At 46.5% G+C, this 27,073-nt stretch overlaps 4 protein-coding genes across 5 annotated transcripts; 1 reads left to right on the top strand and 3 right to left on the bottom strand.

Moving 5' to 3' along the window:
* The first annotated feature begins 1,678 nt into the window (after window positions 1-1,678).
* LOC101754704 (receptor kinase-like protein Xa21) lies at window positions 1,679-7,583 on the top strand. Its single transcript, XM_004963188.4, has 3 exons — window positions 1,679-1,799; window positions 2,214-4,917; window positions 5,024-7,583. Exons 2-3 carry the CDS (start codon window positions 2,250-2,252, stop codon window positions 5,392-5,394), a joined length of 3,039 nt encoding a protein of 1,012 aa, XP_004963245.1. The 5' UTR covers window positions 1,679-1,799; window positions 2,214-2,249; the 3' UTR covers window positions 5,395-7,583.
* A 134-nt stretch (window positions 7,584-7,717) lies between these two features.
* Window positions 7,718-9,450, bottom strand: LOC101754304 (F-box/kelch-repeat protein At3g23880). 2 transcript variants are annotated; one of them, XM_012844656.2, is made up of 2 exons: window positions 9,293-9,450; window positions 7,718-9,206 (listed from the first exon to the last, which is right to left on the bottom strand). In XM_012844656.2, the coding sequence occupies exon 2, from the start codon at window positions 9,200-9,202 to the stop codon at window positions 7,976-7,978; it is 1,227 nt and encodes a 408-aa protein (XP_012700110.1). In that variant the 5' UTR covers window positions 9,203-9,206; window positions 9,293-9,450; the 3' UTR covers window positions 7,718-7,975. The 2 variants fall into 2 exon arrangements, with proteins under 2 accessions (XP_012700110.1, XP_004963244.1); XM_004963187.2 differs by having other exon boundaries at window positions 7,721-9,206; window positions 9,289-9,449.
* Window positions 9,451-9,990: 540 nt separating this feature from the next.
* On the bottom strand, window positions 9,991-11,747 carry LOC101753905. The gene is made up of 2 exons (XM_004963186.2): window positions 11,618-11,747; window positions 9,991-11,534 (listed from the first exon to the last, which is right to left on the bottom strand). The coding sequence occupies exons 1-2, from the start codon at window positions 11,728-11,730 to the stop codon at window positions 10,265-10,267; spliced, it is 1,383 nt and encodes a 460-aa protein (XP_004963243.2). The 5' UTR covers window positions 11,731-11,747; the 3' UTR covers window positions 9,991-10,264.
* A 5,133-nt stretch (window positions 11,748-16,880) lies between these two features.
* On the bottom strand, window positions 16,881-19,347 carry LOC101753490 (cation/calcium exchanger 1). The gene has a single exon (XM_004963185.3). The coding sequence runs from the start codon at window positions 18,925-18,927 to the stop codon at window positions 17,128-17,130; it is 1,800 nt and encodes a 599-aa protein (XP_004963242.1). The 5' UTR covers window positions 18,928-19,347; the 3' UTR covers window positions 16,881-17,127.
* Window positions 19,348-27,073: the final 7,726 nt, after the last annotated feature.

Genomic DNA, 27,073 nt, shown 5'->3' with positions numbered 1-27,073 from the left:
TGCTCAACTTTCCAAAGATAAATCCGCCTCAAGGCGCCAGGTCGGGATGATATCCAGACTTAGCCGGAATGGCTAAAGAGGCTGAGTTGACCAAACTAGGGAACTTTGACCTAGATTTTGAAGGCTTTCGGGCAGATTTCAAACTTGCTCCTTAAAACAAAGTTGTTAAGGTCCCGAAGCTCTAAAACTTTGGTATAGGGCTTAGCTCAAGATGACATTGGAAACCTCTAAATAGAGAGTCCCAAAGCTTGGACTTTGCCCAAAAGTTGCCAAAGCTTTTTTTTAAGCACAAAGGACCTGCTCTTAAGATTAAAACACCGTTTAAGCACCCAGACTGTTACACAAAGACGGTGCGAGTGTTGCCTACTTGCTGTTGTACGTTGACGACATCATCCTCACCGCTTCGTCCTCAACATTTCTCGAGCACGTGGCTGCATGGCTACAATCCGAGTTCGCCATGGCGGACTTGGGTGCTCTCCGCCACTTCCTCGGCATCTCCGTCACGCGCTCTGCTAATGGCATGTTCCTGTCTCAGCACCAGTACGCCCTGGACCTCCTTTAGCATGCTGGCATGGCCTAGTGTCACTCCATGGCGACCCCTATTGACACTCGCCTCAAGCTCTCGGTGACGGATGGTGCCAAGCTCAAGGACGGCTCCGAGTACCGGAACCTTGCAGGAGCTCTTTAGTACCTCACCGTGACTCACCCCGACCTAACGTACGCGGTTCAGCAGGTGTGCTTCTTCATGCATGATCCCTGCGAGCGTCATCTCACGCTGATCAAGTGCATCCTATGCCACATGAAGGGCACTCTGTCCTTCAGGCTCCACATCGGCACCAGCCCTATCCAATCCTTGGCCGCATACTCTGATGCGGGCTGTCCGGACTCTCAGCGTTCTACCTCCGACTTTTGCGTCTACCTTGGCGACATTCTGGTCTCTTGATCCTCCAAGCAATGGACCACCGTCTCCAGATCCAGCGCCGAGGCGGAATACTGGGCTGTGGCACATGTAGTTGTTGAGTGTTGCTGGCTGCGCCAGCTTCTTCGGGAGCTCCACGTTCCACTTGCTTCAGCCATAGTTGTCTGTTGCAACAATATGAGTGCTATCTACATGACAGCAAACCCGCTCCATCATCTGCGCATGAAGCATATCGAGATCCACATCCACTTTGTTCGCGAGAAGGTGGCCTTGGGGCAGGTTCGCGTGCTCCACGTTCCGTCCTCACACCAGTTCGCGGATATCATGTCCGCGATTCTCCCGCTATGACTGTGGGCGGGTATTAGAGATTGTATAGCCTTTTATATACTTTCCATGTATACTTGATTATATTCCTTATATACCGAGCCATATTGGCTATAGATATATATATCTAAAGGTCACCCCGGTGTGCTGTGTTATCCTAAAACCTACCTCTCTACGATGAAAAGTTAGTTCATACTGGCACTTGTATATTCAATGGTGCTATGAGATGCACGTCGATGTCCCATTTTCTCCTTGGAAACTTGTGTCACCGTGGAGCCCGCTCCTGTCTAGTTGTTTTGGTAATAGTGCAACTGAAGACCCAAGCCATTTTCATAGTCAACAACTGTGGTCTTCAATTTCCTCGTCTGCCTCTTCACAGGGATTGGCAACTCTGGATATTGAATTTCGAGTTACTATTCACTGCACCACAGTCATATATACTCGTGCCTGCTCTGTCTCGTGGCTGCAGTGGCATCCTCGTCAGCTATTTTTCCCATCCAGGGCGGGCGCCGTTGGTGTGCTGCTCCTCTCTCCGGTGGCCTTTGAGCTGTGAGCTGTGAGTTTCAGCATCTCCTGTACCTCTCATGTTCCTGTTTTGCTGTTAAAACTTGATGTTCCCTCAGTAATTGTTTTGAAATTTATATAATTATATGATTTGCGGTTTGCACACATGCTATAAGTAGCTGCATGAAACTGATTATGGATATGTTTACGCTGGAACAGATTTGATCAGCACATCAGTTATCTCCTATGTACCTTGATGCTTTGGTTTTCTAATAGTCTGATATGAAAATTAGAGTGTAAATTAGTTCTTTTGACAAAATGAAAGATAAACACACGAACCTAATTTCCCATCCAGAAAATCTACTTTTAGATGATCGAGAACCAAATTCAGAATAATGACAAGTTAGCAGGATATCCTTTTATTATTACCGTTGAACTTTTTTTTTTTTTCTGTCTGTGTATGTAGTGAAGAGCAAAGTTCAACCAACATAGCTAGCGAACAATGAAGGTTATTACAACTGTGCAGATTGTGTTGGTGCTCATGACTTGTACTGAGCCTATCGTCATATGTGGCTTGTTATACCGAAACGAAACAGATGAGCTGTCACTGCTTGATTTCAAGAAGGCAATCAGTCTTGATCCACAACAAACCTTGATGTCCTGGAATGATAGCGTTCACTTTTGCAACTGGGAGGGTATCCGGTGCAGGGTAAAAATTCCGCGTCGTGTCACCTCTCTTAATCTTACAAATCGAGGTTTGGTAGGACAAATCTCTCCTTCACTTGGAAACCTGACATTCCTAAAATTTCTATTCCTAGACACTAACTCATTCACTGGAGAGATCCCTCCATCCCTAGGTCAGCTGCGTCACCTGCAGGCTATCATCTTGAGTAATAACACATTACAAGGAAGGATACCTAATCTTGCCAACTGTTCCAGCCTCAAGGTGCTATGGCTTAATGGCAATAATCTTGTAGGAAAAATCCCTGCAGATTTGCCTCAAGGCTTTAGAACTTTGGAAATTTCAATCAATAATCTTACTGGAGCTATACCTGCTTCCCTTGCCAATGTCACAACTCTGAGAAGTCTTCACTGTCAGTATAATTACATTGTTGGGAACATACCAAAAGAGTTTGCAAAGATGCTTGGGATGCTTTCCGTGCAACTAGGTGTAAACAAGTTGGAAGGTTGGTTTCCAGAAGCCTTCTTGAACCTTTCTACTCTTACTGAACTTAGCCTTGCCTACAACTATCTAAGCGGAGTGCTACCATTTAATATCGGTAACTCTCTACCCAATCTCCAAGTGTTACGATTGGGCAGCAACTTATTTCACGGCCATATCCCATGTTCATTGACAAATGCTTCGAAACTGTACCTTCTCGACATGGCTATCAACAGTTTCACTGGAGTTGTGCCTAGCTCAGTAGGAAAACTTATTAAATTGTCTTGGTTAAACCTTGAAATGAACAAGCTCCATGCACATGACGAGCAAGACTTGGAGTTTATGACTAGTGTAGCCAACTGCACTGAGCTGCAAATGCTCTCCATATATGGGAATCGTCTGAAGGGCCATGTGCCGAATTCATTCGGAAACCGCTCCACTCAACTCCAATACATACACATGGGACTGAATCAATTATCAGGGAGTCTGCCTTCTGGCTTAGCAAACCTTCCCAACTTAATTGCTTTAGAATTGGGTGGTAACCTATTTACAGATGCTCTTCCAGGTTGGCTTGGATCTCTGAAAAGCTTACAGATACTAGCTTTATATAATAACCTTTTTTTAGGGTCCATTCCGGCATCCCTATCCAACTTATCCCAATTGGTAAATCTTGAGCTAAGTACAAATAAGTTGGATGGATACATACCCCCAAGCTTGGGAGACCTCCAGATGCTTGAAGTGTTATATGTTTCCCATAACAATCTTCATGGTAGGGTGCCAAATAACATCTTTAGAATTCCGACCATCTCAGTACTTTGGTTATCGTTCAACCAACTTGACGGAGAACTTCCTACTGAAGTAGGCAATGCCAAGCAACTCATGTATATGCACCTTTCGTATAATAAACTGTCTGGTGATATTCCACATACTCTGGGAAGTTGCAAAAGCCTGGAAGATATCAAGTTGGACAGGAATGTTTTCAGTGGAAACATCCCCACAACTTTGGGCAGCATAAGTAGCTTAAAAGCGCTTGACCTATCTCATAATAACTTAAGTGGGACGGTACCAGTGTCTCTTGCTAACCTGGAACTTCTTCAGCAATTAGATCTGTCCTTCAACAACCTCGAGGGTGAGGTCCCAACGAAAGGAATATTCAGGAATGCAACAGCTATACATATTGTTGGAAATCGGCAGCTTTGCGGTGGAGTACCTCAATTACACTTGCCAACCTGTTCGGTCATGCCTTTGAACTTAACCAAGCACAAGCATTCTGTTGAATTGAAAGTAGTGCTCCCAGTTGCGAGCATGGTGTCACTTGCTATAGTAGTATTTGTCTTGTTTATATGGAGAGGGAAGCAGAGGAGAAAATCTATTGCTTTTCCCTCATTTGATAGCAGCAGCTTCCCTATAGTTTCTTATAATGATCTTGCTAGAGCAACAGATGGATTCTCAAAATCTAAGTTAATTGGCAGAGGAAGACATGGTTCTGTGTACCAAGGAAAACTTTTTGCGCGTGAAGCTGTTGCAATCAAAGTCTTCAGTTTAGAGATAAAGGGAGCACAAAACAGCTTCATAGCAGAATGTAATGTTTTGAGAAACGTGCGGCATCGCAATCTAGTTCCTATCCTTACTGCATGCTCAAGCATCGATGGTAACGGGAGTGATTTCAAAGCCTTAGTGTATGAGTTCATGCCACGTGGTGACTTGCATCTATTACTGTACTCAACTTGTGAGGATGAGAACACTTCAAACCATATCACACTGGCTCAAAGGTTAAGTATTCTGGTGGATATAGCAGATGCGCTGGAGTATCTCCACCATTACAGTCAAGGAACTATTGTTCATTGTGATGTTAAGCCTAGCAACATTCTTCTGGATGATGAGATGACAGCTCATGTTGGAGATTTTGGGCTCGCAAGATTGATGATTGACTCAAGCACATCAACTTTTGCTGACTCGGCTTCTTCAACAGTTGCATTCTGGGGAACTATTGGATATGTTGCTCCAGGTAATGCCCTTTTCATATTGCGCCATGTTCTTCCTTTCCAATTCAGAATGGCTGCTTTTGTGCTATGAGCTGACTGAACTACTGTCATGCCATGTATGGTCTTCAGAGTATGCAACAGACGGAGGTCAAGTTTCAACTGCTGCAGATGTTTATAGCTTTGGAGTTGTTCTTCTCGAAGTATTTTTACGGAAGAGACCAACGGACAATATGTTCAAGGATGGCCTGAACATTGCAAAATACGTTGAGATGAATTTTCCTGACAGGATTGTGGACATCATTGATCCTGAACTCCTGCGAGACTTGCGATCTCAGGAAGCTCCAATGGCCATGAAGGAAAACTGTTTGGGGTGTTTACTTTCGGTGCTGAACATTGGGCTTTGCTGCGTCAAGACATCCCCGAATGAGCGCGTGGACATGCAAGAGGTGGCTGCAAGGTTGCATGGAATCAAGGATGCATACCTCTGTGAACACCAGTAATATAGTAGTTTTTTTTTTGACAATAGTCTGTTTACACTAGGTTGCAAGGTTGCATTGTAAGGGTTCATATTGTTGATCTCTAGGTTCTGTTTCAGATACTGTTGGTAGAGGTCGAGCTGTGTTCCCGCCTTCCAGCCAAGTCACTGGCATCTACAGGTTGCATTGCATAAATATTCAGATGAAACAGGCGCACAAAAAATGTTCATACGGAAGACAAACCTCATGCCAAATGTGGTCAACCAGTTTCATAAGTATAACTAAACCTCATGCCAATGTAGCAATTCATGCACAGCCACAGCCCTAGAAGCTAGATCAAAGGATCGGAGATACTCACAGCGCAACTGCAATTGCATCGTGGTACTAAATGGATATACCCGAATTCATTTTTTATTGATTTTTTTTCACGACCGTGCCTTGGCATGTATTTCATTAGGAGGAAGGGAGGAGAAACAGTTACACAGTTCAGAGTGTCATCTGGAGAGGTGACCTCGTGAGCATTTCAGAGAGAACCTGCTGTTACATGTACACTGCAGCGCGACCCAAACTAGCAGCAGCATTTTGATCAGTACCTAGAGCAGTAGCAACACTCAAACCCAGCATAGCAAAAGGAGCTAAGCAGCTGAAATGAGCAGAAACCCACACCGAAGCTTCCTCTGTGATCGCCTGCATCAATTGCCTTCCTCTCTGTTCTGTTAAAGGTACGAGCGTTTCGTTCCAACCATATTACCTAGGCCACAAGTATGATCATCGAGTCGAAAGTTTTCCTGTCAGCCTTGTGCACACATTTCCTAGCTTTCATCCACCAGGCAGCCAAAATTTGTTTTTATTGATTTTCTCTATCCATGCATCACCGCAAACTCCGCAATAGCGATTGGAGACACATTGAGGAAAAATTTCAGAAACGGTTGTGCTGCTGATGTAGTAAACTCCTTTCCGTGGGTGGACGTTTGATTTTGATTGATTCAGTCCTAAGTAGTACACCTATGTTTATGCTATCCTTTTTTAGATACCAGTGGGTGTTCTAAAGAAACTAGATTATTATAGATCTAGATTTTTTTGGCGAAGTGATGAGCATAAAAAGAAATATAGGCTAGCTAAGTGGAGCGTGGTTTGTACTCCAAAAGATCAAGGAGCATTGGGGGTCTTAAATTTAAACGTTCACAACAGGTGTCTACTTAGCAAGTGGCTGTTTAAAGTAACTAATGGGGACAGAGTCTGGCAGAATCTGTTAATAAGGAAATACTTAACGGATAGAACTATCACAAAAGTTCAACATATGCCGGGGATTCTCAGTTTTGGGCTAGCCTTACGAAGGTTAGAGATAAATTCTTTAATCCAACTTTACCTTGGGGAAGATGTAAAAATTCCTTCTTGTTGCACCTTATCCCTTGCCTTACGCTGCCCTGCCCTTCATGGACCTGCAGAGGGGGGATGGGAGCAAGGAATGATATTATTGTGCACACTGTTGTATTGCTGTTGCAGGAAATGGAAGAACACGGCAAAGCCATTATTTTTTAATAAAGTCAACGTGTTAATAATGAAAGGGGGAAAAAGTAACTATTAGTCTATTACAGAACAAACAACCAATGAACGACTACACTTGAAGATCAGGATTACGAGCTCGTGCTCCCTGTTACTTATTGCAGCAGACTCATTCCAGCACTGCTGCTCAGCCTGCAGTGGCTGTCCAATATGATCACATCTTCCTTTGCTGTCATTGCAACATCACATGAAAATCCCAGGGGTCCTTTTCTCTAAATATTTCCTGAACTTTGCACATTTCTAAAACTTCGTCGCAATGAGATCATGCAGAATTTGTGAACATATAGCAATGAATTATGAAGAGTTTTGTTTGGCATTGAGATTCAGTTAAAAAGCCCTGGAAGTTAACAAGTATAATGCTACAGATAACTTTGTGAAGTTGTAAGTAGTTGGTGAAAGTGCCATCTCTAAATATTGTAGTCAATTTTTCACAGCGCTGTTATTATCATAGACACACGTGAACGGGATGTACAGGTAAGATCTTCCCAGCCCAAACTATCAAATTAAAAGGTTTTGGCTATTCTTCAGCAAATAAGGGAAAAATGTGTCTGGAAGCTAGACATACCATGTAATAAACATCAGCTAGGCAGCTTTTGATGTTAATGCGACAGTTCAAATTTGAACTTTGCAATACCATGCATTGCTGGCAATATCTACGAAGATTTATCCTTTCAGCACAAAAAAAAACATACGGAGGGGTGAGGAAACAAATATTCACAGTTAGTCAGTAAACACCCAGTGGCATGGGGAAAAAATGTGAAGAAAGTGCATACAACAAATATGATTCTAGAAACACAAAGTGCGGGATTTGAACTTTAACTTGATTGAAGTTGAAACATCATACATTGCGCGACTTAGGCAATTGCATACATATGTAGTGCTAATTTACACGCATGCCGCAAGTGGACAAAATGCACAAGAAGGAATACATTGAAGTACCATCAGATACCTAATTCTACAGATATGTTTATGTTGCTAGCTGCTCCTGTGATCCACACTTGGAACGTCAAATTTGTCTAGTACCTCACAAGCCACAATTTCAGTGCTTACCAGCAAGGGCCGATGACTCTGCGAAATAGGGAACATATGGTAAAATATTATGGGGGCAAACCCCTAGAGTGTGGAGGGTGCACACTTCCTCGCTATCCATGTCATATGATTTCAGTTCCAGGTTCCAGTGCTGAAAGAAAAAGATCAGATTGCGATCTGGGTGAATGGCAATCACACTATAGTCATACTGAACTCGGCAACTCATTCTTCTAAACAGCTGCATAAAGGTCACACTGTGTTTCAGAACCCATTCTTCTGTGTCATAGTCCTGAAGAACCCAAATGGACAGCCCAGTCATGTCGCCTGTGCTGTCTCCATGTTGATTCATGTAATGCAGGCGCCCTTGGGATTGACCAACAAAAGCAACATCACAAAGTTTCTGCGGCCCACTGATGACCCTACAAATCCCACCTTCCCCATCAACTGCAACTATTAGCTCCTGATCTATTTCCCATCCGAAATAGCTGGTGTTACTGAAATGCAGCATGCCACCAACAAAGGCGCTTCCTGCAAAGAATGCTACGAAATCATCACCCCACGTGCTTAGCCTCTCACACCATACCCCAGTTTCAGAGGAGTAGGTGTGCACCGCTTCCACGCGCGAAGTATCGTCGACCCAGAACTGTACCAGCTGAAAGTGCGAGGACGCGGCAGGATCGAAAACCAAATAGGTGAAAGTACAGCTAGTTTCAGTGTCGGAGTCAGAGTCCTCACTCTCGTCATTGTAATCAGGTCCCCAGCCGGAGCTGGGCACGGCCACCCATTGCTCGGTGGCGGGGTTGCAGACGATGTAGCCCAGTGAATCATAGGAATCTCCAGCCCTTCTGTGGCCAAAGAGGAGGAGGCCGTTGCAGGAGCGCAGGAGACCGAATTCCTCGATCCCCGGCACCTTCCCCAGGAAGGAGAAAGACGCGAGGGGCGAGGGTTTACCCAGCGTGTTGATGAAGCGCCCGTGGACGGCGCGATCCGGGCTCACGCCGCCGGCATCGCTGCTGCCGCCCTGCGTCTCATCGTCGCCGTCGAAGACGTAGAAGAAGCCCTCGAGGGTTTGGGGGAGCCTGTTGCAGCGGAGGCGGTCGGCGATGAGGTCGCGCCAGGCCCTGGAGACGCACTTGAAACGGCAGAGGGATTTGGCGGGGACGCGGGAGAGGATCTCCACGAGGGCGTCGTCGGGCAGGGAGGGCGCCGCCGCCGCGCTCCTCTTGGGGTGGTCCATGCCGCTGCGAATGGACAGGAGGAGCAGTAGGTGAGGGGATGAGCGTGAGAGAGGAGTGCAGCGCTCGCCGGGCTGGGGAATCTTACCCACCGCCGGGGACGATGGGGATCGCCGGGCGCCGCCGGAGACGTAGCGGCGCGGGTGCCTGATAGATCTGAGGGGAGAGAATGGGATAGTGTTTTGTGGGCTGGGCCGCATTGCAGCAACAGGCGGGAGGATATCAGGTCCAGTTAACCTAGTTTACAAGCCGCATCTGCATATCCGAGGTACAGGTACAACGACAAGCAAATGTAATACTCTGAATGTAAGCAACATTACTTGTGAGATCATGCACAGTTTGTGAACATATACGAATAAATTATGAATCTGTTTGGCATTTGAGATTCCGTTGAAAGTCCTGGAAGTTCACAAGTACAATGTTGGAGATGAAGTTAACTTGTAAAGTTTTAAACCAAGTAGTTGTGAAAGTGCCACCTCTAAATACTGTAGTCATTTTTCATAGAGCTGTTATCATAGACACAGGTGAACATGACCTACAGGTAAGATCTGCCCAGTCCAAACTATCCAATTAAAAAGGTTCTACCTACTCTTCAACAGTGTAAACGAAGGTAGGCAGTTTTTGATGTTATCACACAATTTAAATTTGAATTTTGCAATACCATGTATTGCTGGCAACATCGAGGAAGATATATCCTTTCAGCACAAGAAAACATATATAGGGCGAGCAAACAAATATTCACAGTTCATGAACACCCAGTGGCATGAAAAAGAAAAGTAAAGAAAGTGCATGCAACAAATATGATTCTGCAAACACAAAGTGCCCAGTTTGAACTTTTAACTTGAACTCCAAACATCATACATTGCGCAACTTAGGCAATTGCATACATATGTAGTGCTAACTTACACGAATGCCGCAAATGGACAAAATGTACGAGAAGGAATACATTGAAGTACCTTCAGATACCTAATTCTATAGATATATTTATGTTAATAGCTGCACCTGTGCTCCATTCTTGGAACATCAAATTTGACCAGTACCTCACAAAGTCACAAGGCACAATTTCAGTGCTTACAAGCAACAGCCGTTGACTCCGCAAAATAGGGAACATATGGGAAAATATGCTGAGGGCCCACCCTTAGAATCCGGAGAGTACACACTTCCTTGCTATCCATGTCATATGATTTCAGTTGCAGGTCCCAGTGCTGAAGAAAGAAGATCAAATCACGATCTGGGTGAATGGCAACCACATTGTAGTCTTGATCTCGGCAACTCATTCTTCCAAACAGCTGCAAAAAGGTCACCCTGTGCTTCAGAACCCAATCTTCTGTATTGTACTCCTGAAGAACCCAAATGGACAGTTCAGTCATCTTGCTAGTGCTGTCTGTACGTCGACTCAGGTAATGCAGGCATCCTTTGGATTGACCAATAAAAACAGCATCACAACTCTTCTCTGGCCCGACGATGATCCTACACCTCTTCCCTTCCCCATCAACTGCAACTATCTGCTCCTGGTGCGTATCAAAGTTGGTGACGCTGAAATGCAGCATGCCACTGACAAAGGCGCTTCCAGCAAAGAATGATACGGCCTCATCTGAACTCCACTCACTTGTCTTCTTACACCATACCCCAGTTTCAGATGAGTAGGTGTGCACCTCCTCCACGCATACAGCATCGCCTGACCAGAACTCGACCAACTGAAAGTGCGCGGACACAGCAGGGTCGAAGATCAAATAGGTGAACCTACAGTTAGATGATTCATTGTCGGAGTCCGAGTCCGAGTCCTCGCTCTCATCCCAATCCCATAGGGAGAAAGGTTTCCAGCCGGAGCTGGGCACGGCCACCCATTGCTCGGTGGCGGGGTTGCACACGATATAGCCCAGTGAATCGTAGGTGTCCGAATCCCTTCTGTGCCCAAAGAGGAGGAGCCCGTTGCAGGAACGCATGAGACAGATGGTCTCAACTCCGAGCTGCTCCAGCAGGAAGGAGTAGGAAGCGAGGGGCACGAATCTACCCAACGTGTTGATGAAGCGCCCGCGGGCGACGTGACCCGGGCTCACGCCGCCGCCGCCGTCACCCTTGCCACTGCCATCGTCGCAGTCGCCGCCGTGTATCTCCTCGTCGTCGTCGCCGTCGTAGGCGTAGAAGAAGCCCTCGAGGGTTTGGGGGAGCCTCTTGCAGCGGAGGCGGTCGGCGATGAGATCGCACCAGGCCTTGGAAACGCACTTGAAACGGCAGAGGGATTTGGCGGGGACGCGGGAGAGGATCTCCACGAGGGCGTCGTCGGGCAGGGAGGGCGCCGCCGCCGCGCTCCTCTTGGGGTCGTCCATACCGCTTCGAATGGACAAGAGGAGAAGTAGGTGAGGGGATGAGCGCGAGAGAGGTGTGCAGCGCTCGCCGAGCTGGGGAAAGCTTACCGGCCGCCGGGGAAGATGGGGATCGCCGGTCGCCCCTGGAGAAGTAGCGGCGGGGGTGCCTGAGACATCTGAGGGGAGAGAATGGGATAGTGTTTTTGTGGGCTGGGCCGCATTGCAGCAACAGGCGAACTGGCCGGGCCGAGAAAAAACAACCCGGTTAGTTTCGCCAATCTTAGGGCAAGTACATTTCTGCACGTCAGCGGTCTCATAGGTCGTCTCATGCAGTGCCACGTAAGATTTTTGATGATATGAAGGAGAGAGAGCGAGGAGAGAGAAGGAGGTCGTTGCTTTGCGAAACAACCACCTCATGAGCTAAATTGTAGGACTACGAGACAACTTAACAACCATTGTACAAGTTATTGTTGCCATGCAACTCATAATATTTTATTTTTCTAATGCACATATTAAGAAATTATATACCACTACCAAACAACTTATAGACAACCCAGGTTGCCTGTTAAATCGTCTCAAGATTACGTGTCAATGCATGAGACCGCCTATTAGACGACACCAATGTACTTGCCCTTAATATGGCTTCCGGTGCTTTAATATTAGTGCACACCAGATGTATCGGCCGATCTCTTCTCCTCCCCACACCCTAGCTTCTGCTTGTCCTCATGCGCCACCGCCATCCACCTTGCTGTCGTTCCTCCGGTGCCTGAGGTCGGAGGGGTGGGTTGTGGGCGGGAGCGGCTGGCGACAACGGTGGTGGTCGAGGTCGGAAGACCTTAGGGTTAGGGTTTTGGGGTGTCGGGGGAGGGGGGGCTCCAATGCCCACCAGCCTTAGAAAGGAAGGCCGGCGGGGACGGAGGTCGTGGGTTGGCCGTCGGCGGAGGCGAGGCGGTGTGGGAGTGCTGCCGGCCGGGCAGGGTTGGCCATCCGGTGGGTAGTGGTCGGTGGTGAGGGTGAGGAGGAGCATCGCCAGATTAGGTAGGTATTGACGCAAAATCTGAACCTCAGGCTTCTGCGTTGAACAACACAGAGGACCTAGGAGATCTGCTTAACTCTAGTGCAAGCTCCAAATCGGCTCGTTCGTGCCGGTCAATTTGACCTGAAAATTGAAAAGGTAAACATTAAATTTCTTAGCCAATCGGCGGCGAAACCTTTCAAACTCATGGTAGGCGTTCTTGGAATAAACACCACGACAAATAGATATTTAATGTAAACATGCGGTGTAAATAAATAAAATATTAATGGCATGCGCCATCGGCTATGTCAGCCGACGGGATAAGATAAAGCATTGTAACACAACAGCTATAAAATAGAACCCTTGTTAACCATGCACGCATTAGATAGGTAATAGATCTAATGTCTTGATAAGTGTAATTGAACTTAGACAAGATAACACGAATGAGAAGGCATTGACATCAATCTATTAACCTAAAAGATTAGAGCACAACAAATAAGGACCTCTTTCCTACCGCTTACAAGCTAATTAAGCTAACAAAATTTAATCAATGTCATGACCGTGTAATTGAACTTAGACAAGGTAACACAGTGAAAGGGCATTAATTTTGGCCCATTAACTCAACTAGACGAGCTCGCCGTAGCAAGTCCTCATACACGCCCCTATTGGCTCAATGACATCATCATGCTCTCGTGAGATACAGATAAGACTCGACTGAAACATCGGCTTTCAACAATAGCGTGCTGATATCAGGGGCCTGATGGTTAGCAATACGAGGGGCAGGGGTAAAGATCTATCGGACCTAGCATATGTAAAGCAATAAAAGAATGCAAAGTCTACCAGCCGATACGATCTGATAACTATGAACGTCTAAATAAGGTAAGGGAGGTGATGAAGACAAACTAGCCAGATCTAGCCGTTCGATAACTGTGAGCGCTCAGGAACAACCAAGGAGCCGATAAAGACAACCTGATAGATCTAAGCAAACTCGATAACTGTGAGCAACATCGAAGACAAGTAGAATATTGAACAAAGCTTGCAAAATTCTACTTGCAATCTAAAATAACTCGATAACTAGCCACACAACAATATCAGAATATAAAACTTAACTTAGAAAGTTTTGATAGAGGTCATAATGATCAGATGATGGTACTTACAAGCTCGCCTGAGATCAAAGCCGATGCAGCCTTGCGCACTAGAAGGAACTCGTCGAATTTACTCTACTCCTACTCTTAGAGTTTTGGTGGTGTTGCGTCGAAAGGTTGTATTTGATTGATTGATGATTATTTACAAGGCTCATTGGTTTAGATTTATAGCTTGAAGTAAGTTAAAATCCTAGTCGATTACGACATGACTATTATAGCTATTTTTAAGAACTACTAAAGATAAATCTCCACGCTTTCCCTTATTCGGTGGAGTCGATTTCACTTCAAACTGGGCCCACCTGGTCTTCCATCGGATTCTAGAATCCTGATCAACTACAGTTACATCCACGTACCCTTTTCTCCCTCCTTCATCGGCTGTCAGAACTTTATCCACAACGGTTGACTCTGGTAAAAAACTGGTGTCAACAGAAGAACAGGCCAAAGGGCAGCGGTGGTTGGTGGACGGGCGGCGCGGCTCGCTGCCACCGGCCGGGGTAGTGGAGGTGGTGGCGGGAAGGGGAAGGCTCGGGAAGAAGGTGACTCTTCGATGGAAGGGGGTGGCGGCGAGGGTGAGGAGGAGCGCCACCGGGCGGGTTGGAGGGGGTAGCGGCGGACGAAGGGGCGGGTGGTGGAGTCTCGTGGGGAAGAAGAGGAAGCGGTGAGGAAGAAGAGGTGGTTGTGGGCTTAACGGACTTCTAATCCATCCTCCCTATCTGGCACACGGAAGCAAGACAGGAGCCCCCATTAGTTTCAGGCCTAAATTTCGTGTCCACAACCATTCCATGTTTATTTTCTATTATTTACTTATCTTCAAATCTTTTTCTTATAATCCTATTCATTTCTTCTTTTTTTCTTATAATCCTATTCATTTCTTCTTCTTTTGTTATCTTTTGTTTTTTTCTTTTACTTTCTTTTCTTGTCTTGTACTCCCTATGTTCGAAATTCCGTTCCAAATTGTATGTCGTTTTAGCTTTTCTAGGTTCGTATATATTTATATGTATCTAGACCTACACTATATTTAGGTGCATACAAACATCTATGAACTAAGAAAAATCAAAATGATCTAAAATTTGAAGCAGAGGGAGTACACATATATCTGCTGGCAGGAGCAGGCATGCATGGTGCCTGGCCGATGGTGAAGAAAGAAGTGGTGGTCGATGATCCGACCACTCGGCTGGTGGGGGGGGCAATCAAAATAATAATTGAGATCGCCTTCCCATCCATCCATCCATCACGTGTGCCCACCGCACGCTTGCAGGACTAGGATCGAGCTCGTGCTCCCCTGTCGCATGCAGCAGGCTCATCACTCGTTCCAGCGCTGCTGCTGCTGATGGCACTGCCACTGCCAGCGGTAGTATGCAATCTCGAATATAATCACACCGGCCATTCTCTGACCATGATCGGATCCTGTTGATTGTATCTATTGTACGAAGAACGATATGGATGGGCCGGTCGGTGGTCGTTGGGAGCCGCTGCTCCTGCTGGCTGGCATGTCTTGTCTCGTCGATGGATTGCAGATTCAGATGCCTAGCCCAGCTAGCCTTGCTCGTGGATGGACACTTGCAAAGTAAGCGAGATCCATGCGAGAGGATCCCATCATATCGGACGGGCTTAAAAATAAATTATATAATGTGGTTTTTGTAAGAGGAGAAATCGCAGTGACCGTTGAGCACATGTAGACTGTAGTGCAGGTGTCTCTGATACGCAGTGGCAGTATACTGTATACAATGACCTATATCGTCAGAGATGGATGATCTACTGCTCTTTCTTATATGTATCGTGATGCATGTTACGCACCTAACATGTCTTCTTCACAATCCAACTCAGCCCTTTAAAATTATATAATAGTATGATCCAATTTTTATTAAACCCGAACCTAGACTAAATTAGAATACGTGCTGCATCAGTGCATGACATATACAGTATAGTATATGCACGCAGTTCGTTGACAGTACCTGTGTAGCATTCGAGAAAAGATGAGGATCAAGCGGGAGGGGTGGTGCCCAGCCCAGTTGACGCCACGCGCCATCAGCCCATGCATGCCGTCATGCCCATCTCTCCGCTGCCGCAAACATGTACCTGCAGGACGGGCGTGGCAATAATGCAGCTGGAGGACCGAACTGAAAGATAGGCAGATCATTTCGGAATCGCGACAGCGCAGCGCCCTCGAGATCCGGGACCGAACTAGGGAGCTGCTGCATGGTACCCCTAGAGCGCAGCATGGAGGACCGCCATGATCATTTGTACATTATGGGAGAGAGCAATTCTTCTCCCAATCAGAACAATTTCATCCAGTTGCCAGAGTCTCAGAAAAGAAGGACATGCATGCTGTTTAGGACTAAGAGTCTAAGACTGTCTGGACCTGTAACGAAGATGGAAGAAGACTTAGTATTGGGTACAAAATAAACGTATGCGGTTGCTGAAAAGTGCAGAAAGGAAAATGCAAAAGAACATTGCACCATAGACCACTGGCGTGCTTGCTATGTCTGCTTTAATATTTTTATATTTCACACAAATCGTTCGATTCTTTGTGTTGTTCATGAAACAGCTCTCCTTTTCCCGGTTCTCCATTGCGCCAACAATGTCAATGCATGCGGTACTAGATGATTGAGCCTTTGCTCTGGTCTTATCTAAAACCTTTGGTCATACAAACACACTCGTTCCTCCGCAAATTGCCAACCTGAACATGTATTAAGATATGCTTAGCGTTTGCATACAAAAATTACGAAGCATGGAAAAAAGAAGAAGAAGAAGGAAAGATGTCACTCGGCCGATCGACACGTACATGCATGCACACCGGACCAGGGACCCAACAATAAGAGCAATGCATATAACTCATCCACATGCATGTATGAATGCAGCAACAAGAGACAAGATGCATGCAAGCAGTGTCGTCATCAGGCTTGCCTATCAAATAATGTCCATGCCGACAGACATATTGTGAGACATCCTAATTAAGGCTAGCTTCATCGATCTACTGGCTACTCACATGTCATTATCATCATGATCGATGATATTTGGCTCTTCATTCTCTAAATCATTTGGGTCTCATCAACCAACAAAACATATGCAACTATAAGTGAACTAATCCGGATTTCGAAAAGCAGGAGTCGAGAAACAAATAATGCCGTTTAAAAAAACAGTTGAGAAAATAATTAACCTCGCAGTCTTAATCAGTGCCTAATTTTAACATTTAAAAAGTCAACTTATATAATCGATCAACAACTTACATAAAAACACCATTTAATTAATACGCTATACATGTACATTTGATTTGAAGAGAGAAGTTCTTGGCATGGTACATCATCATCATCGATCAACAGCTCTCCATGCATCATATCCAATCCAACAAAAAATTGACGACGCTCCAATAAATCGACCATCACCACCACCCAATTATATATGATAATATACAACCACCCCAAAATTAATGATTAAATAATAGCAAAAGAAAAAGATCAAGACCCTCCGAGCGAGACCAGCCTGACGGCGATGAACGCGAGGTAGACGACGAGGAGGCCGACCCCGAGCACCCGGTCGAGCCGCATCCCGCGGGCGGGGAGCACCACGATGGCCCACACCAGCGCCGCCGCAAGGAATCCCGCGGCCTGGTACGCCGACGCGTCCGCCGGGATCGCGTACGGCCGCGGGTACCGGGCCCCGGCGGCCATCGTGAGCGACAGGCCCAGGCCCACCACCGTGTTGAACGCCGGGCCCGCGTAGCAGCCCGACACGGCCGTCTGGGCCCCGCCGGCGCCACCGTGCATGGCCATCGCCACGTCCGCCACCAGGTCCCCCAGCGAGTTCCCCCACGCCAGCACTGTCGCGCCCAGCACGCTCGCCTTCACGCCGGCGACGAGACCGATCGCCACGAGAAGGGCGACGAGCTCGCGGGCTAGGAGGTAGGACCAGAGCACCGACATCAGGAACCCGCCCGCGAGCCACGGGAGGCGCCCGCACCGGGTCTCAGGAGGGGAGGTGGAGGTTGTTGTGTGGGCAGCCGCGGCGGCCAGGAGGGCACCCGCCGCCAAGGCGGAGAAGAGCGCGGCGGGGCTGGTGGGGGAAGAGGTGGCGGCGAGGAGGAGCGGGGAGAGAAAGGCGGACGCCACGGCGTAGCGCTTGGACCACCGGTGCGCGGTGATGTCCGGGATCGTCAGGCGCCGCGGGAGGTACAGCGGCGACTGGAGCGCGTCCATGGCGCGCTGGGAGAAGGTTTTCTCCGGCGGCGGGGAAGTGGTAGACTTGTTGAAGGAGATGGGGAGCGGAGGTGCTGCGCCGCCGTCGCCGTGGACGTCGAGAAGGAGAGGGGCGGCGAGGACGTCGGAGGAATTGTTCGCGGCGGCGGCGGGCTTCTTGCCGTCCTCCAGGAGCGGGTCGTCGTCGTCCTCCGCTCTGGCGGCCGCGCAGCAGTGGGAGAACCAGACGATGAGGACGTAGGCGGCGTAGAGGGAGAGGAACGACGCGGCGGCCCAGACGGTGACGGTGCCGGCGAGCAGCACGGCGAGGAGGTAGCACAGCGCCACGAGCAGGAAGCACACGTCGCGCACGAACCCGCGCCGCTCGATCACGACCTCCCCCCGGCTCTCCGCGACGACGGCGACGACGCCGGCCACGACCGTGGACACGAACAGCGCGCCGCCGAGCACGCTGCTGAGCCCGACGTCCCCGGCGTCGCCTCCGCCGCCACCGCCGGTGCCGGCGAACGCGACGACGCTGGAGAGCACGTCGGGCGCGCCGTTGCCGAGCGAGAGGAGCGTGACGCCCGCGATGGCCGGCGGCAGGCGCAGCGCCTCCGAGAGCCCCTCGAGCGACGCGCAGAAGTAGCGCGACGCCGTGTCGCCGAGGAGGTAGAAGAGGACCAGCAGCCACAGCGCCATCGCGCCGGCGCCCAGCCACGGCGCGCGGCCGAAGTCGCAGTAGAAGAGCCGGAGGTAGTCGACGTACGCCCCCGGCGCGCACGGCGGGTGCCCCTGCCACGACAGGTACCGGCACCGCGAGCCGTGGTCCGGCAGCGACCGCAGCGCCGCCTCGCAGCTCGTCCCCTCCTCTTGGCCGCCCAGCAGCAGCAGCAAGGGAGGCGCCGCCGAGATCGCGGGAGAAGCGCCGGAGAAGAAGACCATCGTCCCCGCCGCGTCGCCGTCGCGGCGCGCGGCGGCGAGGAGGACGGAGAGGACGAGGACGAGCAGGAGGAAGGCGGCGCTAGCGACGGCGGCGGCGGCATTGCGCCGGCACTTGAGGAGCCTGTACAGGAACGCCATGGGAGCCGGGGAGTGAGGTAGGTATAATAAGCTTGTGGAATTCTGGACTTGTGGTGGTGGTGAACTATGGTGCTATGATGGCATGGGTGATGGGTGCAATGAATGAGTAGGGAAGAACCAGCCGATCCACAGCAACAGCTTGTCCTCGACCTGGTCCCCGGCGTGTCTCAGTCTCTGTGTGCGTTCCTGGCTTGCTGGTCGGGAGAGAGAGAGAGAGAGAAGGAAGGGAGTTTCGATTTGTGCTCGTGTGGAATTTGGCAGGAAAATGTTGGTGGTGGGGAAGAAGAAGAAGGAAGGACAAGTGGCAGCTCACGAGGTCCCCTTCTTGCAGGTGAGCTGCTGATTCAGCTCGAGCTGCCTGACCGGCCTCCCTGATCTCCTCCATCATTCCCCTCCTCCTTCGCCCCCTGATCTTGTTCTGATTTCTTTTCTGGTAATCCGTGCCGCTTGATCGCTTGTTGATCGTGTCCAAGCGTGGAGCGCCAACTGACCACGTGTTCATGTAGCCGCTGCTTAAAAATCTTTCTTTTTTAAAAAATAAAAAGTTGTAGCCGCTGCTCCCAATTTGATACTAGGTCAGTCAATCAGTTCAGTGCAGGCAGAAATAAAAATGGTTGCTTTTTAGGAACATTGTAAACTAGACATGTCGCTGTCCTTTTCTCTTCCTTCCCAAATCTTGCATGCAACACTCTCGCATTAATACAATTGTTGAGGCTGGCTTCTTGCCTGCGGTAGCACCTCCCAGAAAAAAAAATGGTTGCTTTCGTCGGCGCCGTTCGTCCAGGGACGGGACCATGGACATGGAGGCGCCGCCTGAACTGAACGCTAAGCGACAGCGCTATGGCTCCATGGAGGATGCTTTTACTCCTCTGATCGGTTTGATCTTGAACGGTTCAGAAGTTGAGACAGGGACTGCAACACGAGCGCCTAAAAGCTCAGCAGAGACTGATCATCCGAGCTCCATCCATTCCATGCATCTTCCAGAGCAGCAGTAGTAGTGAACGAGACGTCACTCGATCGTCGATTTGGATGTGTGTACAGCTGTGGATGGTGGCGTCTTGGAACGGAACGTGCGAGAGCGGCTTTTTTTTTTCCCTTCCAAAACGGCAGGTCGATGGACAGAGATGCCGAAAGCGGTAGCAGCAACATGACACAATTGTAGCGGCAATAATCCTTGTGTCTCGTGTGTCAGTGTGGCACTGACGCTCCCCATGACTCTCGACAGTCAAGTCGGCAAGTCGTTGCTGCCAACCGCCGGCGAAGGTTTCAGGCAAGAATGGCTGCGCGGCAGCAGCAGAGGTAGGAGCTACTACGAGCCTAGGAGACGACCATGGCCAAGCCAGGCCATCCGCTGCTTGGTGGTTACCGAGCAACCTTGACCTGTCTGTATCTATCTTCAGATTAGCCTGACCTTCCCTTCCCGCCATCATCAGATCCCGTCAGAACTAAAGAGTCAAGAGGACTCCTGCTGCTTATTAGTTGCGAACGCGTCATCAACCTACTAGGGTCAATTCATATTTGGTCTTTGCATCTGCACGTGTTTTTTTTCTTCTTCTAGAATCCATATCTGCACGTGTTCCCGCATGAAGGGAATACTCATCTAGAGTTGTGTTACGATACGATTATCTGAGGCCTGAGCAAGGGAGTTTTGCTTAGTGGTCGTCTCTGCCGAGAGCTTGAGCTTTTGATATGGTGTGGGAACTCGGCAGGAAAATGGTCACGATGTCCCCTTCCTTCCGGAAGCCGCTGATTGCTTGCTAATCAAATCAGGCGGTTCCCGGCCATTGCATGCATGGACGACACGCCCCGCGCTCCTAAGGCTAACCCCTCGCCATCCTGTCAGTCAGCAACCATCAGGTCTCGTCGTCTCACGTCTCACCGTCGACCGCCCGCGCCTGACGACACTGCCACGCCTTTCGTTTCAAAAAAAGAAAGAGTGAGCTGAAAGCCTGAAAGAAGAAGGCCTGTTTAGTCCCTAAAATCCCAACCTTGACCTATGTAAAAAAGAAGATTCCCCATCACATCAAACTTACGGTACATATATGGAGTACTAAATGTAGACGAAATTAAAAACTAATTGTACAGTTTTGTTGTACTTTGCGAGACGAATCTTTTAAGCCTAATTAGTTAATGTTTGGATAATAATTCACAAATACAAACGAAATGCTACAGTTGCATATTTATAGCAAAATTCTAACTTTGATACTTTCAAATTAGGAACTAAACAAGACCGAAGCTGCATGATGCTGCAGAGGATGCAGACACCAAAAGCGGCCAGGGACCAGAAGCCAGGACAAGCGGGGCGGTGACCGGTGGCCATCCAGAGCTTGGCTTATCCAAAGGAGAATCAACGGTGACCACCCCAGCGTGGTTACAACTTAAGTTTCCCTGTCAGGCTGTCGTGTGTTCTTCCTAGCCAGGACTTGACCTATCCAACCTGTTCTTGCACGTTGCTGCTCCATATTCAACAATGATTCAGAATTTTCAGATCCAGTCGTAAAGTAGTAATGAGTTGGTAGGCTGGGGGTATCGTCAGAGATCGAGTTATCAAATCGAGTTCGTGATCGTCCCACGAGCTTATCTCTCCGGCCGGGGAGGCGATGCGTGTGTGAACGTATCAGCTAAACCGCTGTGCCAGGACGACTACGCTGGTAGTCCCTGCGTATTAAAATATTTGTCGCTGTTGATTTTTCTTATGGTATTTGATCATTCATCTTATTCAAAAATATATTGCAAATACATAAAAAAATAAGTTAAGTTCATAATACTTTAACTCAAAAATATATTGCAAATACATAAAAAGATAAGTTAAGTTCATAATACCTTTAACGGTAAAGCAAGTCACAACCAGAACAAATAATATTTATATAATTTTTTAAATAAGATAAATGGTCAAACGTTGTGAGAAAAATCTAAAACATCTTCAGAAAGCTTATCAGATCAGACTAAAAAGTTGCAAAGATTCTTCACGCATGCTTGCCCCAACGGCCCACCAACCACTGTGATCTGCAGCTGCAAGCAATTATAAGCAATGAGGTCAGGAAGGTGACGCAGAGACTACCAGCTTCTTAGATTTTTTTGTGCTTTTTTCTTTTGGCACACTCTGCAGCAGCAACTTGGAAGGGGCAGCGAGTTTAAGCTGGAAACGGGCACTTGGAACTGATCTTGCTAGCTCGTATCGACAAATGTTCTACATGCCTGCCTGATTTGAAGTGCATGCAACGGTACCGTGTAACTTTTTTTCTGGACAAGTTGGGGGTTGGCTTGGCAGATGCACTTGCAAGTTAAGTACCCTCTCTAATCATGGTCAAGTAGTTTTTTTTTTCAGAAAAGAATCATGCTAAGGTGATTTGCCACTAACCTGCTGCCATGACTTTTACTGAAAGACTCCCTAGCTTGTGTGTGCCATTAAATTAGTGAACTTTGTGTAGTACCTTCGACTTCAGGTCACATGGTCGGTTAAGGAACCTTGCTGATTCGAGAGTCTCAACTCACTCAACTCTCGAGTGCCGAGCTGAAAAGAAAATTGCAAAACGTAAAAAATAAAAGGGGTAAATTTGGACAACACGGGCTTCATCTTCCTACAGGCCCACGTGGCGCCACGGTGGGCCAGCGCTCTTTTGCAGCGTAACAAGATGTGCACGGGGCTGTTCGCTTCAGCTTATAAGCTGGCTGAAAAGCTGAAATGGATGATTTGTTGTGAGAGAAAAACACTGTTTGGTGGCTGATTTGTTGTCAGAGAAAAACACTGTTTGATGATTTGTTGTGTAAGTTTATATAAATTGTTCTAGGTTTATACATTTTTGTTCTGTGAGTTCGTATAATTTATTCGACGTGTATAGATGTTTTGTTCTATAGGTTCATATACTTGGTTCGAACTATACACATCTTATTTTGTAAACTCATATAATTTATTCTAAGATTATATTTTTGTTCTGTAATGCGTACTTATTTATTTCGTGATATCCATTTTCTATTATGTTCTATACAATAAATTGTTCATGATTCTAATTATTTTAGTTCACATTCTGCTATTATTTTGTTCGTCATGTTTAATCATTTGTTTACGATGTTTAATTATTTGTTTGTAGTAACTAGAATTAATTATTATGTATTAAAAATAATAATTTTTTAAAATACTATCGAAATATAGTTAAGTGGGATCTTATTTTGAAGATCTTGATGTAAGCAATTCATTAGTGTACTCGGAATTTAATTTGCATTGATGTCATCAATTTTGTCATGTTTGCATGCATGCACCGAATCTCTATTCTATTTGCTATTAGCGACCCATACCACTTTCCTATTGACTCATGATGCTAATTTAAATATCCGCACCCTGCTCCAATGCTTGAGGTGATGATTCTTTTTTTGTCGCCTCTTGCGACGTATAGACGCACCTCACTTTCAGGGCCATCACAAGTTCAGAACAAGTTCACAGGCAGGCAAGGGTTTCACTAACTTGATGTATGATCTTTCACCCATACATGTTGCTAATAGCTTGCCGGCAAAGGCAATAGCTTTTCAAAAGGTACAGTACAATATGCTCAGCTTCAGGAATGAAATATAATCTTATATTGCTGAAAATATCTATATTTTTTTCTTTTAGAGGCTACTCTATAAACATATTGGCCTTCCCATGGGCACTCACCTGCTCGCTGATTGTTTGATTCAGGTCTTCCAGAAGAAGGTACCATAATTCTTCCATCTATCATTTCTGTGCTCTGAAGCTCATGATTTCTAAGCGAAGTATCACAGAAGATCACTGGACTTCCAATTCCGAGTGTTGCCAAAAGGATATTGTCAAATATACCATGAAGAAGCCACTTACATGGACAAAAGAGCAACATCTACTTAGGTGCTGAGATATCCTGCTGCATTGTAGTTTGAAATACATTGACTAAGAGATTCATGCTACTGTTGCTTGAGATTCAGTTCCTGTCAGCAAGTCATCACAGTTAATTACTTTTTTTTTTGGTTTGTAACATTGTTACGGTGCTGCATGGAGACGCTGTTATATTTGATTCGAATAGTTTATCCTGCGCCACTTTATTATGGTCAATGAAAGCTTAAGATTGCACCAGAGTTTTGCCCTAATTTATGCTGTCATTGTAGTGATTCAACGTCTTCCATTCCCTCTGCAATCAATTGATAAGATACAAAAATTGATAAGATACAAAAAACTGATCATTTGTCAAATAGGAAGTCTATTGAAAGACGCAATCCAGTACAAGAAACAAAGCACGGACAACTGAGTGCTAAAAAGAACATCAGGTCGAAAAAAAGGCCTGCTGTCAGGTGAAGACGGAATGCAGCTTGAGCATTAAGCAACAGTGTTATGCAAGTTGGAAAAGGAGTTGGGAGTACTAGGGACTGAGCAAATTCAGTCATCGAATTTGTCTTGACAATTTCAAGTGACAGCAAAGATCACCTCTAATAAGCAGCTCTGAGCTCACCGCTGTGCGTTGCTGCTTTGACCACAACCGCATGATCTATCTCCCGGATCAGGACCGACGACGGCAGCGGCTAGTTTCGCCGGATCATCACCGAGCAGCTTTTCTGCACAGGCGGCGGATGCTGCGCGCGATTCTCGTCGGAGGCCAGGCGGGCGTGGCATCTCTCCACGAACACGTCTCGGGTCCACCACCGCTGGAGGTCGCCGTGCCCAATACCAGGCGGTGCGAGCTCGGCCACCCTGCGAATGCCGCGCTTCCGGCGGGGGCGGACCACGGCGGCGCCTTCGCCGGACGGGCGGGAGGACCCGATCCAAACCAGGAGGCTATGTGAAAATAGCAGGTGTCCTATTGCAAATAATCGGATCGCGACCGCGATCCAATTAAATTGCAAAAACTAGGAGGTATTTTGCAAATAATCGGATCGCGATCAATAGTCGCGATCCAATCCGAGGGCTTTTGCAAACTTTCCAATCCCGGTCCGGTCCTCCGCCGCGCTCGCCGGAGCGCCGCCTAACGCCGGGCGTCCTTCCCATGGGTGCCTCTTCTTCCTCCTGCCCATCTCGAAGCAGCCCCAGCTCGCGCGGAACGAAAACCGTGTTTTCAGAGCCCCAAGGAGCGGCCGGTGTTCAGGCTGGCAGAGAAAAGGCCGTCTCTGGTTTCATGCCTTTAAAATACCTTTAATAATAAAAACAAGCCAAAACAAAATAATGATAATTATATAATTTTTTAAAAATAATATGAATTGTCAAATGTCATGTATGTTATTGTAAGCTTTTCGATTATTCGGTGACAGGTACACATAGATCCTATTTCTGTGCCCAAGCCATCTGGAAGGTGTACAGTATATGTTTATTGGTACCCATGCGTTGCCACGTGAGATAGAAAAATATATATTCAACGCAACAAGAGGAGCAGAAAAAGCATGATGCTTTGAGATATAATTATTAAACAGCACAATCTATCTGAATATTGGTTTCCTGTATTTAAGCCTTAGTGGCCATGCCCCAGACAATTAGCATGCAGTTTCCATATGCCTTCAGTTGGGCCTCAAGAACAGCAACACTACATATATCCGTAGGCTTACCCAAGCCTACTGGAAAGAAGGTGTAGAGTATTTCCCATTTCTTTAGTAACGAGATTACACTCACTTGTGTACAATTACGATGAGAGTGCAGGTCCTTGATGATCGATCGAATGAGGAGTAGAAGCGCCAAGGTTTCATCCACTACCGGAAAGATGAAATTCACTTAGGCCCCGTTTGGGTCCAAGGAATTGGAATCTATTTATGGAGTAGGCTAATTTATGTTGGAATGTGGCATTCCACAACTTTCCAAAGTTTAGATATAAGCCTATCTTAAATTCATGGGGTGGGAGATGGAAATTGATTCTATAGATTATGGTTATTAGATGGAATTCAATTCTTATAGCACGCTCTTAGACTCGCTTCTCTATAGTAGAAGTGCAGCATACAAGTATCTCTCCCATATCACCAACTATAATATACAACTATATTCCACATACAATTATATTAGCTTAATTAATTTGTGTCTAAATTATGATTATTAGGATGGAATTCAATTCCATCGAAACAAACGGGGCCTTAGTGTTTTTTATTTGCTGAGTGTTTTTTTCCGAGCACTTGGCAAACAAGCTCTTTGCCGAGTGTCTGCCTAAAAACACTCAGCAAACAAAAAAAATACTTGGCAAAGAGGAGGTTCGCCGAGTGTAAAAAAAAACACTCGGCAAAGAGGGGGGTTTGCCGAGTGTTTTTTTGACACTCGGCAAAACAATAATTTTCTTTTCTCTTTTCACCTTGAAAATTTTTCTACTCCCACATACAACATGTGGTACTCGATGTTAAAATTTGGTATATTTTTTGGATTTGTTTGCTATATTTAATTAATTAATTGTATTTCAAGGAAATTTTTGGTATAAGTCAAATTTGAACTACAAGTCATTCAAATTATAGAATAAAATGAGTAGAAAAATGATATTCATGTTATTTAGCCCAGTTTGAGGCCTTAACCATGAAATTAAAAGAAATTTCGAACATCTTGTTCAAGAAAACACGACTACGAACGTGTGGCCAAATGATTTTTAAATTGTAAAAAAAGCAAGCGAAGTCTGAAAATCATAAGATTTATCATGATGTGATGATATCATATGTAGAGGTTGTGGTAAAAAATTGAGAAGGTTTCACATATTTCGTCACATACGATGTTTACAAACCAAAGCATCTCAGAAGAAGAATAGTAGCGTTGAGAAGGATTCGATAAGATTTGGAGTCAAAGTGACGGTCGAGTTTTGGTTTGCCTACAAAACTTTTTGTATAGGTAATAGAGAACATATATTATTTCATGTGGAATTTTGGTAATTTTTTGGAACCGTTTGATAATTTTAATGTATTAAGTGCAATTATAGAATTTTAATTGATATAAATTGAATTGGAGCTATAACTACATAAAATCATGGAATAATATGAGTGGAACAATCAAATACATATTGTTGAGTGAATTTGATGAGGTATTGTTGAGTTTATCAAAACAAATATAGAAGAAAACGTTGTAGAAAAGAAGGAAAAAGGGAAAAATTAAAAAAAATCTTTGCCAAGTGCCAGCACTCGGCAAAACAATGCTTTCCCGAGTGCTATACTACAAACACTCGGCAACCCAAAAGAAAACCCACCCCCT

The sequence above is a fragment of the Setaria italica genome, chromosome III (genome assembly GCF_000263155.2).
Source record: "Setaria italica strain Yugu1 chromosome III, Setaria_italica_v2.0, whole genome shotgun sequence".
Classification (NCBI taxonomy): Eukaryota; Viridiplantae; Streptophyta; class Magnoliopsida; order Poales; family Poaceae; genus Setaria; species Setaria italica.
Note: the sequence above shows the minus strand (reverse complement) of the source record. Positions and strands in the feature narration are given on the sequence as shown.

Excerpts from the sequence above, each read along its gene's own strand:
- LOC101754704 (XM_004963188.4), top strand. The coding sequence starts at position 2,250 with ATGAAGGTTATTACAACTGTGCAGATTGTGTTGGTGCTCATGACTTGT. Across the intron at positions 4,918-5,023 it reads TATTGGATATGTTGCTCCAG|AGTATGCAACAGACGGAGGT; the intron begins GTAATGCCCTTT and ends TATGGTCTTCAG.
- LOC101754304 (XM_012844656.2), bottom strand. The coding sequence starts at position 9,202 with ATGGACCACCCCAAGAGGAGCGCGGCGGCGGCGCCCTCCCTGCCCGAC.
- LOC101753905 (XM_004963186.2), bottom strand. The coding sequence starts at position 11,730 with ATGCGGCCCAGCCCACAAAAACACTATCCCATTCTCTCCCCTCAGATG. Across the intron at positions 11,535-11,617 it reads CCCATCTTCCCCGGCGGCCG|CGGTATGGACGACCCCAAGA; the intron begins GTAAGCTTTCCC and ends GTCCATTCGAAG.
- LOC101753490 (XM_004963185.3), bottom strand. The coding sequence starts at position 18,927 with ATGGCGTTCCTGTACAGGCTCCTCAAGTGCCGGCGCAATGCCGCCGCC.